We start from the raw sequence: 12,421 nt of genomic DNA on the forward strand, positions 1-12,421 counted from the left end.
CGTTCACTGTATTCTTTCAAAAGCTTTCCCCGGCGGGTCTGACCCGGGCTGCGTGGTGGTCCCAGACGCGGGGACTCCCGCGGGGCCAGACGCGCCTTGCAGAGCCGGGAAGTGCCTTCTCCACATGCATGAGGCGGCACTGACATCACCATATTTCAATTCTCCAGTGCTTACAGAAAAACAAAAACCAGCCACAGCCACACGCACGCACACACATGTACACGGAGAAGACTAGGTGATGCGGAGACACGTTCCACTTGCACCCTCGGAGGCACCTGGGTTGTGCCACCTGTGCACCTGCCATCCCCTCCCCCGAGCCCAGAATCTCCTCCACACCACCCGATACTGTGCAATATTGATGCGAATGAAAACTCTACAGCTGTCCCTGGGGACCGCGGGCCCGACACTGCCTTCCCTAAAGATGAAGCGACCGTCCTGCTTCATCCCACTGGAGAGCTGCTTCCCAAAACAGACGGTCTCTGTACTCACAAAGGCACATTCAGAAATACTACACTTAAGTATCTAACTCCTTGGACAAATCTGAAAGGGGGCGGCGGTGGAGGGGTGGTGTTTTAAACACATGTATTTACGCTTAACCCAAAGCTGCTGGCAAGGAGAGTCCTGCAATGCAGCACTTGGTGAGAAATCCTACTACCTTTGAAAGGTACCACTCGTAAAGGTTCCAAAGGTTTCTGTCTGGTCTTGTACCCACCCCCTTTCATTTTTGGTGAACTCAAGTAGGCGCCACTGGCTGTGAGCAGGCTACACTGGTGGCCTCTCCAAGCTGGGCTGTCCACCTGGCTTACTGATGCCCCCCGCCCGCCCCAGGCTTAAAGAACTGCAAGCCCACGCCCCGAGGGCAGGCAGGAGTGCCAGGCTCCAGAGGAGGCCAGGAAAGCCGGGCAAAGGGAAGGAAAGAAGCTCATTTCACAACTGCTACAGCAATACTGGAAGCTACTCTGCCGCTTCTCTGCCACCGCTCGGCGTTAGCAATAAAGAGGAATTTTACTTTTTCAAAAAACAGTCTCAACTTATTCACATGGGCTAGAAATGGGCTGATGACCACGGGGAATGTCATTTCCAAAGCAATGGAGTTTGCAAATGGAATCTGAGGCACAGCATTCTTGGGGAGACACTCTTTCTTTCTGATTTACAACAGAACCCTCGTGCCCTTCTCCTGACCTTTCCCGCCCGTGCACAGGTTCTTGTTAAAGTACAGATTCCGGATCCATCCAAGAGAAAGGGAACTATTCCAATTCTCAGGCGAACACTGGCAGTTTCTGTCACTTTTGCTACTTCTTGGGGTGGTGGTGAGGTCACTACGAGCGAGCGGCAGCTGAAAACGGCTCAAATACTAGAATACTTGGAAATCACCGACGCAGGCACGTGGTGGGCAGGACGCCCGGCGGGCAGGGGCAGGGATGCTTCCTAACTAGCGTCCTCTGCCCTGCCCTGTCCATGCCCTGGCCTCTCACTCTGATGGCGCAGGCAGCGGGGAGGTATGGTGGGCAGGGTAGAAGGCCAGCGTTCATTTTGATGAAGTCGTTCCTTTGTTCACGGATTCCTGAAGGCAAGGAGCACGCCACCGCCACTGACCAGTGGGGCCTGACACACACAAGCCTTTGGCACTGGTGCCCTATTACAGGGCGTGCAGACTCCGGAAATGAGGGTGAGCGGCTATGTGTTTAGTAGGCTGATGACATCCTGGATGAGATTATGTCTGCCTGCCTGTTTCTAGACCGGACGGACATCTCATACCTGCAGGTAAGGGGGGTGGGGCGTGGCGCACAGGTGAGGGCGAGGGACAGTTTTCTGATCCACTGCTAAGGCCTAGAGACGGACAACTCATCACAGACAGCCAGGCCAGACCTTCCATCCCCGCCACGGGAGGGGTCTTGGAGGTACACACGCAGGAGGGAAAACGATGCAAAAACAAGACTGCTTTTTTGCAGTAACACTAAGAAGTATAGCTTAATGCATACACATGAAGGTGACAACACGTGGTAAAAACACTGGAGAAGGAAAAGCTGGATTTTGTTTAACCAGCTAAAAAACGTACTTATACTCCTAGTTAAAGACCTTATAGATATTTTAAAACAAAAGACAAAACCCCAAACCCCACACGATAACCTACGAAGTGTTAACTGTTGGATTTAAACTGTGGGTGGGGGAGAAGGGACCTTCTCTACATAAAGATGCAATTGTGCCCTAATCGCAGAGATGTTTGATCACAGCCACATCTGCTGAGAACACCTGCTGACGCTGCAGAGGAAAGAGGCTGAGGGGTCTTGCTCAGCACACAGCCACCTTCATTCTCAGTCAAGATGGCAGATATAGAAAAATTAAAAAGTACACAGCACTGGAGGTCGATATGGATCTGGCTGTTAACCCTACAAAAATGGCCCTTTCCCCCCCGAAAAATGGTGAAAGTGAACATTTGCAACAAGTTAATGGCCCATGAAATTTTAGTTTCTGCTAGATACAAGAACTTGGAAGAACAATTGCTGATTTTTTTTGCTACATTCATGTCAGAAGAGGTGGAAAAGTTCTTAGAACAGGAGCCACAGTCATAGAAAAATCAAACTGCTATCAATCAAAGGAAATGAATGGCAATCACGGGTAAAGTGGATGCACTGGGGACACGGGTCAGAGAATTTGGTGTGGAGCCTTAACTCGCAGTACTGCTAAGTTAGCTGCTGTGAACGCTGTAAACGCAAACCATCAAGGACTGGGGCTGGCTGGGCGGGGATGCCACAGGCCATGCACTGCTTCACAGTGTCTCGGAGAGCTGAACTCTGTTTTCTTTTTTAACACCCAAAAGTGGGTCATGGCACTGGATCTCACTTGCCAGGAGAGGTCCCCAGTCTGATGGAAGACAGCCCTTCCCTACTGTGCGTCTGTCTCTTCTTTTGGCTACCCTTGTGGTCGACAGGAACCACGTTTGTGACACCTGAGAGATGGACACCGCTAGCCACCAGTCATCAAGTGTCAAATAAAGGAAACTAGTAAAAACATGGAAAGCTCAAATTCACAAGATGAAAGTATCTCTAAATCTGTCACGCAAGGTGACCAGCAAGCCTCTGTACACACGCCAACATTTTCTAAGTGCACTGAAGCCACCTAACCTCTCAGCAGACACAGCTTTCGCCAAAGAACACCACAGGGAGAAAACGCTTTTCCATTACATCCTCACGGTATCCTGTTCTTATTAGGTCACTGCCAACCAATAAAGCAAAGCTTCCAGCAAGATGACAAAAAAAAGAGGGGGGATAGGGAGAGGGAATGGGAGGAGACAAAAGAGGACAAGAGCAGAAAGACAGGAACCCCTTTCTTCTGGCCCCACATGAGACTTTTCAAATTGCTACGTCATCACAAGGACACACCTGGAAACATTGGTGCCTGGGAAAGGAGCTGACACCACAGGGAAGGGTCTTGGTTTCCTTATTATCCACTTCCGTGATTTTTTTTTGTCTGTCTTAAACGTAGCCCACGGCCTTTGGGGCCTGTCCAGAGTCACTCAGATTTCCTAGCCGGGCAAGCATCCCGATGTCCATGGAGTGACTGGACCACACACGCAGAGACGCGTGGGCCCCTGCTCAGGATGTCTGGGTGTATGTACGAAGGCACTAAAGCGGTTTTAGAGAAATGCAGGCAGCAACCCCACCCACTCCCTTAACCAGTCGAGCTGGAGTTTCTTTCCCACTGGGAAGCTTAGATGTTTAAAAGAAGCTGTGGTCATGCGTGGGAATTCTGACCCCCGGCCCCAGGAGGGAATACAAAAGGAGAATTCAATTCAACATCACCAAAAACTGAAATACTCCACATCTCCGGCTGAGGGATGGGGATCATTAAGCAGCAGATCTTCAAAACAGCAATTAAAATGAGCACAACAGTAGCTGGGAGCTAAAAAAGTAAAATCACTTGTTCCTTATTAGATTCCTCTATTATTTCCTCCTCCTCCCATAACAAATGGAGGTAAGACAGACATTCTTCATTAACAGGACAGTCCATAGATAATTTTCTTCTAGTAATGCCTATATTTAAAATTTGTTCCAAAAATTATTAACCTATATTTCCTGACTCTTTACATAGATTCTCAGCAATCCAACCGTACTATTTTACAAATTAGAGTTTTGTTTTGTTTTTTTAAAGATGTTTCTTCCTTCCTTTTTTTGTTGCTGGGGCTGGGGGTGGAGGGACAGGGAGAGGGGTCCTTTAAAAGAAAATGATTAGGGGGAGATTTCAGTTCGGTCTTAAATGGAATGGGACAAAGTGATGGCGTTCCCATTAGTGTACACCTAACACTTTCCCACTGGATCATAAACAGCTGCAAATGAATCCATGACAGCGCTCTCATAAAGCTTAATCCTTCTCCCACATTTTTTAAGATAATGAATTGACCTGTTGCTGCTAAATTGATCATTTTTTAAAAATATTTCTATGTGTTTTAAAATGTGTGATTCCCCAGTATGACAATCACGATTGGAGACTTTTCTCTTTACATTTTTAAGAAAAAATTGTTTAAACTTTTTGAAGTTTCAGGAACTTGTAAAAGTTTATTAACAGGAAAGAAACAGCCGTCTATCTAGGATAAGATACGGTTAAATAAACCATCATCAAAAAAACTGGCTTCCTACCCTAGAATTCCTGAGAATGCTTGCAAATTTTAAAGCAGGAAAATAAATGTTAAAAACAAAAACAAAAAACACTGTTAAATGCTCCCAGAGTTAGTCTTCATCTAAAATATATATTTATATGTATATATATTTATATATATACGCACTTTTTGGTCTTTTTTTAAGTTTTTAATTTTTTTCCCTTTAAGCTTATGATGGAAGAACATTTTTAGCTTCTCATGTTTATTTTTACATATTTCAAATCCCTCATTATGTCTTGTAAACAAGAGGGGCTCTAGCACCCGGCTTTCACCGTAGGATCATAAGGAACTCAACTAACCCAGAATGCAGGTCGAGAAACCAACGGGTGGGCGGGAGGGCAGGAGGACACGGTGGGAGCCGAGCCAGCGGGGGACAGGTCACCACTGGCTGGTGGGAGACTCGGGACATGCTCCTGGCCGGGAACACTAAGGTGTTTGCCTCCTGCAGACGTCTGAGCGCGGCTGCTCGTCCCCTGGAGGCGGCCGCGCGCACAGAGCAGTCAGCGGGGCTGGAAGGACACACTCCGTCCGTGAGCAGAGGGGCACCGTGGCGACGGAAACCAAGGGCCGGGGGAGGGCACAGTTAGTTTTCTACAAGGCATCCAAACCCGTGCTGGAAACTCCAGTGTGACCACCTGCCCACAGAGGGCCCTAGAGACTCGCGCGAGGACACCTTCCCTTGAGTTATGCACGTCACTCTCTTCTGAGGCTAGGCTGATCGTCAACAGGTAAGCCGAGGTCTACAGAATTCCCGTTCTGTCTCACAAAACCACTTGAATGCAGAAAATTAGTCTTTTTGCCTTTTCCTTTACACACCCACCCACCCACTTACACACAGACACAAGCTAAGAGTCAAATACGTCAGGCATTGTTGTAGCCGTCACTGAAGATGCTAAAGAAAGATAAACTCCTTGTCCTCTTTAGCAGCAAGGGTCGGAGGACAGAAGGTCTGCTCCCCCCGAGGGCTGGAATGGGCAGGTATTTGCTGGTACAGAATGTCGGCACTTCATGTGAAACAGCGGAACGCAGACTGGGGTGCCCACACAAGTGCTAGCACGCTACCGACGCAGGCGCCCCCCCCCCCCCCCGCCAGCCATCTGCTCTGTGTCCAGGGGCACCCCTCAGGTCTGCTCTAACTCTTCACAAAAAGCAGTTTGATACATTTTGATTCCAACATATGTACATACATGTTGGTGATAACTGTGGATTACAAGTTGCCCCCTATTCGGCCCAGAGTACTACTACATGGATGCTTTAAAAAAAAAAAAAAAAAAAAAGTCTTTAAATACCGAAGTAAAAAAAGCAACATTACAAGGAAAAAAATAAAACATAAGAGGTCAAAACCAAAAAAAGGTGCAATACTTAAGTCTTTGCTAAGTTATACCTGCCTAAGCAAAACCACATACACAGGAAATACACAACACGGAGGGACGAAAGGAAACGCTTGAAGTACACACTGGTTTAAGAACATTCGTTAAGTAAACGTTTCTGTCAGTGGTGGCCTGGTGCTGGACACCGCGGCCTGGCACAGGTAACGCTCGGCAAGCAGGGAGCGGGGGCAGCGTGCGGTCAGGCGGCTGCTCGCCACGGACTTTCTTCCGTTTTCGTAAAATGAACGCGAGAACCCATAGAAAGATTTCATTCAGCATTACCTGACTTCTCTGAAGAACTGCTCACACCTGATGACACAAGAAAGGGGGAACACAGCGTTTCTGCTTTTGAGACATCACAGAATTAAGAACGATCTGATCGTCGGTTCCCATTCAAACGAATGAAAAGGCCCGCGTGAAACTGAACAGAAATCCAGGTGGGCCTGGTGGCCTGACTTTAAAAAACAGAAATAAATAAACACACAGTTGCTCCAGGAGGCGCCTCCCGCTCTCGCAGTTTCTGGCCCAGGCAGTGGCGCACGTACCGCAGAGCTCCTCGTCCCGCGCCGTCCAGGGCAGCTCCCTCGTGGTCTGTTCTCGGCGTGACAACGAAATGAGGAGAAAGCGGGTGGCCAGCCAGCCAGCCTGCGGACGGTCAGCAGCGCAGCCTTCTGAGAAACCAGGTGGGAGGCCACCGGCGCACACACGGAGACAGGAGGACGCTCGCGATGCACAGGGACGCACGTGCACACACACGAGAACGAGCATGCCTGGGCAGTTACATGTGCCAGAACACACTGGTATTTATCAACCAGCCAATCACAAATTTTTCCATATTTTTTTTTTTAGGTTTTTTGTGTTTTTGTTTTTAAAGTGAGGCTCCGTCAAGTCTTCCCTCCCCCCACCCCAACAATTCTTTTGAATTCCCCTCCCTCCCAAACATGGTAGACCTAAGGACGGAAACACACCCAGTGCAAACAAAGTTAAAAAGCTATTTTTTTTTCAGTATATATGTTTCTTAGCAACAACTTCCATATAACATGAAAAAAGTGAAAAACTAGAAACTAATTTTTTTAATTTTTTTGTGTTTAAATTTAAATGGTATGTGTACTTGCTTCACATTGTCTCTCTAGGTTGGCGTTCATGATTCAAGTATTTCAAGAGTGATATGTTCTCTTTTTGGATTCATATTCCAAACGAAAAAACTGAAGTTATAAGGGAGGCAACTATGTGCTCAGACAGTCTGTCAATGACCCACCTTTTTTTCTCTCTCCGTTTTCTTTTTTCCTTTTAAAAATGTATTTATTGCAAGTTGAAAAAAAAAACGAAAAGGTCAAGTTAGTGCTGCTGCTGTTCCAAAAAAGGTCACGAGGTCAGAGTTGAAAGTTCTAAGTTCAGATTGAATCCGACCCTCCTCCCAGAAGGTCACCAGGTAGTAAAGGAGCAGGGCTGCCCATCCTATGGGGATCTTCCACGGCTGGGACTCCCCACAAGCTAGAAGAATAGTTTGGGGGCCCCCACAACGAAGCGCCAGCAAGATCGGCCCCGCTGCTGCCACCAGCGCTGCTGCTCCACTGCCCGAGCCCCGTGGACCCCCCGAACAGATTCAGAGCAGGTCCGACAGGGTCTGACTGGGTCTGGCCGGTCTCCAGCGACTGCCATCCTGCCGCGGGTGCGCTCGGGGTGGCTGCGGGCGTAGGGGGCTGCGCCTGCGCCAGGAAGCGGCTGACCTCATCGTCGGTGGCAAACTCAGCCAGGATGGTAGTGTTTCCCAACACACACCTGGAGGGGGAGGGAACGAGCTGGGTTTGAGGAGACTCCTCAAGCCCACCCAGGGGCTGCGCACCCAAGTGTGGCCCTCTCACTAGCGGCTTCCAGGCTCCTCCCCACCCCTGCCCGGGGAGCCTTTCTAGAATGCAGTCACGGGCCCCAGCTCAGGCCCACTGGATAGGGACCTGCGCTTTCACCAGAGCGCCAGGTGACAAGAGAGGCACTGATCTGAAGCATTAAGGGTCACTGCAGGAGACGCCTGCAGACCACTGAGAGCACTAAAGGGTGGCAAGTACAATGTGCTCACCAAGTAAAAGGTCTCCCTTCCTCCTTTCCCCACAAGGTGAAAGACTGCAGCCCCAGCATCAAGGTGATTTAGCTTCAGACGTGGAAGGGGCACCCCCCGACACATACACAGCCTTGCCCTCTCCTGCCCGCTCCGTGTGCAGCTTTCTTTTCTGGCACTGGCAGCCATGGGGAGGCAGCTGTTTTGTCCTCCGGTCCCAGTGGTGGGAGCAGAGCGGTCCACGTCCTGACCCAGGTCAGCTACTTCGGGCGGGAACCCCGCTACCCACCCAGCCTTTTCTCATCACCCACAGAAGCCAAAGCAAGCAGTTCTATTCTAGCATGAAAATGGCTGCACTTCCAGAGGTTCACATTTCACAAATACTGGCTGTGTTTCATGGTACTTAACTCACTAGTTGGCCAGTTCCTTACTTTTGGAATTCTGACTGCTGACTTAGGACATAGCTCAGGCACCTCCGCACCAAGCTGTGTTCCCGTGCACCTGTGTTGACTGAAGCAGCTGCCAGAACACCCCAGGGCTCCTTGAGCGCACGGCCCAGCGGCCGGAGCGGGTACTCACATGTGCAGTGCAGTCTGGGCCTTCGCCGCCTCCTGTTTGGTGCTGTATCGGATCAGGGCGGTGCCCTGGGTTAGGTTCAGGTGGAATGTCAGCAGTGGGCCGTGCTGCATGCAGATGGTTCTCAAGGTTGACCCATCAATCTGAGGAGCAATAACACTTGTGAGATAAACACTGGAGGAAGCCTGAGAAAGAGATCCTCCTCGTGTCTGAGGATGAGGAAGACTTCTGGTTTACCAGTCAGGCTGCCAGAACTGAGTCTTACAGAGATGAATTGAATACAGAAGTCTAAGAGGCGACTTTTAAGATCTTCAAAGCACTGGGCTGAGATCTAGTGTGCCTGTTTTACAAATAAAAAGGCTTGCACGAACACTGCAAAATGAGGCCTAGGATTCAACTTGTCGTTTGTTTTCCTTAAGACGTAAATGAGGGAACGCGGGTGGACTTGCAGAGCCTTCACATGCAGAGATAAGGTGGTACTCAAGGAAGAATTAAGAAAACACCCCCAAGTTCTCAGCAAAATTACTGATACACTTTCCCAGCTCCACAGTTAAATCTCACAAAGAACTAAAGAGAAAGACACAAACAAGAGAAACCCCGCTCTATCTGATGATTCAGAATGTGGATGGCTGACTCAGCTCACAGGCTGCTTCCACATCTCTTGCTCCTACTCTGGCCAATTCGAGGTGAGACTTGACTTCTGCCTACTTTTCTGCTCCGAGTCCTTTGCCACCAGCCACCTTGACTAAAGCTGGAATTGCTCACCTCTGTTAGCCTCTCACCACTAAGCTGGTTGGGGATTAGTGATCATTTCTTGCAAGCACGATGCAGATGAACAAATCTATTCACCCTGATGAACTTATTTATTTGTATCAGGGCCTCAGCTAGATTTATTCAAGTGGCTCGGTCCGACATTTCAGTTCATTTCTCTGGAAGGCAAACAGATTTCTACTGTAATAGACTTAAAACGCCGTCCCACTGGCGGCAGCAGTGGAAACATTCTGTGGTTTCACCATGGAAACACTGCAGGATGGAAACGATTGGAGAGACAGCTCTGAGCTTTGTTTTACGAGTGACAACCGACTATATGAGCACGTCAGTGGAGGCCACATGACTTGTCAAGATACATGTGCTGTAAGCAAATTTTAGAGGAGGCAAAGTAAATGCACCCAGGGACCAAAGATTTATCCTTATCACCTTCTTTAGGCTATAATGAGAGTAGTCTGCTGTTAGGTAGTTCTGATTTTTAAATTAATGAATTTTTTCTAATACACAGGCAACCCCCATATTCCTTTTACATACATAGACACATACATGTACCTGCTACTGTCACACAGTAAGGCAGAAGTGATCAGCTAGTTAGCTGGCCTGGACTCCTTCAACACAAGGTATCCCTAGTTGCTATCCTAACCAGGTCATTCTTACCACAAGGTCTGACAGCTCTTAGAAACAAGGAATATCAAATTTTGAGAGTAGTTATATAAAATATCCAAACTTCACTCAACTATTAGCTAAATAAATTACCTGGGGACTTTAGTTGAATTGATTAGATATAGAAACTGAGAGGGGATTCAGACTCTTCTTCGTGTTAACTGTGTTTAGGAAACTCTTACCTTAACATGTACCTTGAAATATGAGTCCTGGATTTACACCCACAAATGGGTTCACTGGGCAAACCAATTTGAGGAGAAGCTCTATCTCCCCACAGAGAATCATAATGCATGTTAGCATATTAAAGGGTCTAAGGATGGCCTCATAACGAAGAAACCTGCTTAATTTTATTTAATCAAGTATATATTCCAAACATATTAGGCCAGAGACCTATTAATATCCCTTGGGAACACTCTGGAAAAGGCTGGCTTAGTAAAACGTGCAGGAATCCATTCATGAATTAAAAGCTAGACAATTCATTCCATGTGTCAAAGGAAGGGAGGCATAATTGACTCCTTTTAACAAGGTGCTGTAAGGCATGCGCTGTCAGGCTCAGGTGAAGGTCACAGGCTGTTTTGATGGTTTCATTTAACTCATCTGAGTGTCCATGTGATGCCCCTGTGCATAAGTCTGTCATCAAGCAGCCCAGGTGAAGGGGGCATGGGTGGTGATATAGCAAAGCCCACCACTGTCAAAACAACCCGGGACACGTTTGGTGAGAGCAAATTAGTGACACCATCTACACAGAAGAGGGTCAGAGAGGAAAAATGCGAGTGACCTTGCGGCCTGTGAGCCATGGAGTGGACATCCTCCTTCCGCTGGAGAGGCTCTTTCTGAAGCATAAATAAGGTTCACAGAGCCCCAAGTCACACTGGACAGCTCCCACAAGAAACAAGTGACTGCTTTGTGTCTGACTAAAACAACAAAACATCCCTTTCCATTTGTTCCAGATCTGACTGCAGGTCTACACAGCAATGCCTCTACCCAGCAGGATTCACCAGGTAATCCCGTTGCTCTCACCAGTCTCTGAACACCTGGGCTGACATCACCTTGAGAGCAGCACGAAGCTGAGTGGCTAGCACCCCTCAGAGGCAGGCTGGGCCTCTGAGGTGACCAGGCAAGAAGTGAGCTCTCCCACCCGTGACCTCCCTCATTCAGGACAGTGAAGTCCTCACTAGAGAAAGCACGATTACCTGTGGAGTGAGATTGTGAAGAACCAGCCAGTAACTAGGACGAACCGAACCACCATCGCTCCAGGTAGAGGCTGTAAGCAACCAGAAACACGGTTAGGGAGGCAACTGAAAGCTTAAGAAAGCCATACAAAGAGCATTCTTGCTCGGCCCTGTTTCTCTGCTGCTTTTACAAGCTGTTCTTTCTCCTTTCCAATTCCCCCAGGAGCAGCTCTCTCCTGGCCTCGACCCTCTGCACTCGGGCCTTATTTGAAGGCAACACTCCCAGTGCTCGCTCTGCCGTTTGTCCTTCTGACTCCATCCACCCAGGAGCTCCACCTGTGCTGCCTGCAGTCTCCCACTCTAGACTCCCTGTCTCCACGGGACACCCAGGACCCTGTCCCCTGAGGGCGTCATCATATCTCCAAAGCCCGAATTTCAACAGTGACGGGCCACTGGTTGGCCCCTCCTCACCTGAGGCAAGCCGCGAGTCCTGTGTCCCCCACCCTCTGACGGATCGGGGTGCTGTGCTGCTCCAGGGAGATGACGGTTTGGGGTTGGTCAGACCGGGAGGCGGGCGGGGCAGCGGTGTAGTGTTCCTTGAGGAAATATGGTTTTTCCACATCTTGTTGGAGAGATGAGTGGGGTTGTGTCCTATGGGATCTGGGGACCATGTCGATTTGTAATCAGGGAACTTTGCTGTAAGAAGAGAAAATGAAGAAAGTAAGGATGGAGGATACCTTTTGTCAACATACATACAGATTCCATGTGCACGCACACAGCTTATTTTCTAAAAATGGTCAGTACATATGAGAGTAACAGTACAAAATAATATTGTTCCTTGGACTTATTAAATATGAAATTTTCAATGACTATTACTCTGAATGGACAAGTGAACACATGAATTATAAAGTTAAGACGACAACGAATCCTCTGCTGTTTTCTTAGCGAATGACCTAAAAGGCAAGCCAAGCTGATGGACAAGTCCCCGATGTCGCCAGTCCTGCAGGCAGAGCAGTGTGGGAATGTGGGGGAACTACAGAATTCTACAGATACTCAGCTAAATGGAAAGTACACTAAAAAATTATATTTTTTTGGTTCAGAACACTAAGTATCAACATTCAAACAGGTATTTCATCATCAGTCATCATCATCATAATAA

General features: G+C 48.3%; 1 protein-coding gene across 1 annotated transcript in view; it reads right to left on the minus strand.

Moving 5' to 3' along the window:
* Positions 1–7,421: 7,421 nt before the first annotated feature.
* TNRC6B (trinucleotide repeat containing adaptor 6B) overlaps positions 7,422–12,421 on the minus strand; it is a gene marked incomplete at its 3' end in the record, with an annotated part of 210,335 nt that continues 205,335 nt past the window's right edge. The window contains exons 23-26 of the mRNA XM_084254515.1: positions 11,734–11,958; positions 11,284–11,354; positions 8,663–8,802; positions 7,422–7,809 (exon numbers count right to left, since the gene is read on the minus strand). Coding sequence (XP_084110641.1) covers positions 7,422–7,809; positions 8,663–8,802; positions 11,284–11,354; positions 11,734–11,958 — 824 coding nt within the window. The remainder of the gene's footprint in view (positions 7,810–8,662; positions 8,803–11,283; positions 11,355–11,733; positions 11,959–12,421) is intronic.

The sequence above is a fragment of the Talpa europaea genome (genome assembly GCF_964194135.1).
Source record: "Talpa europaea genome assembly, chromosome: 15".
Taxonomy (NCBI): Eukaryota; Metazoa; Chordata; class Mammalia; order Eulipotyphla; family Talpidae; genus Talpa; species Talpa europaea.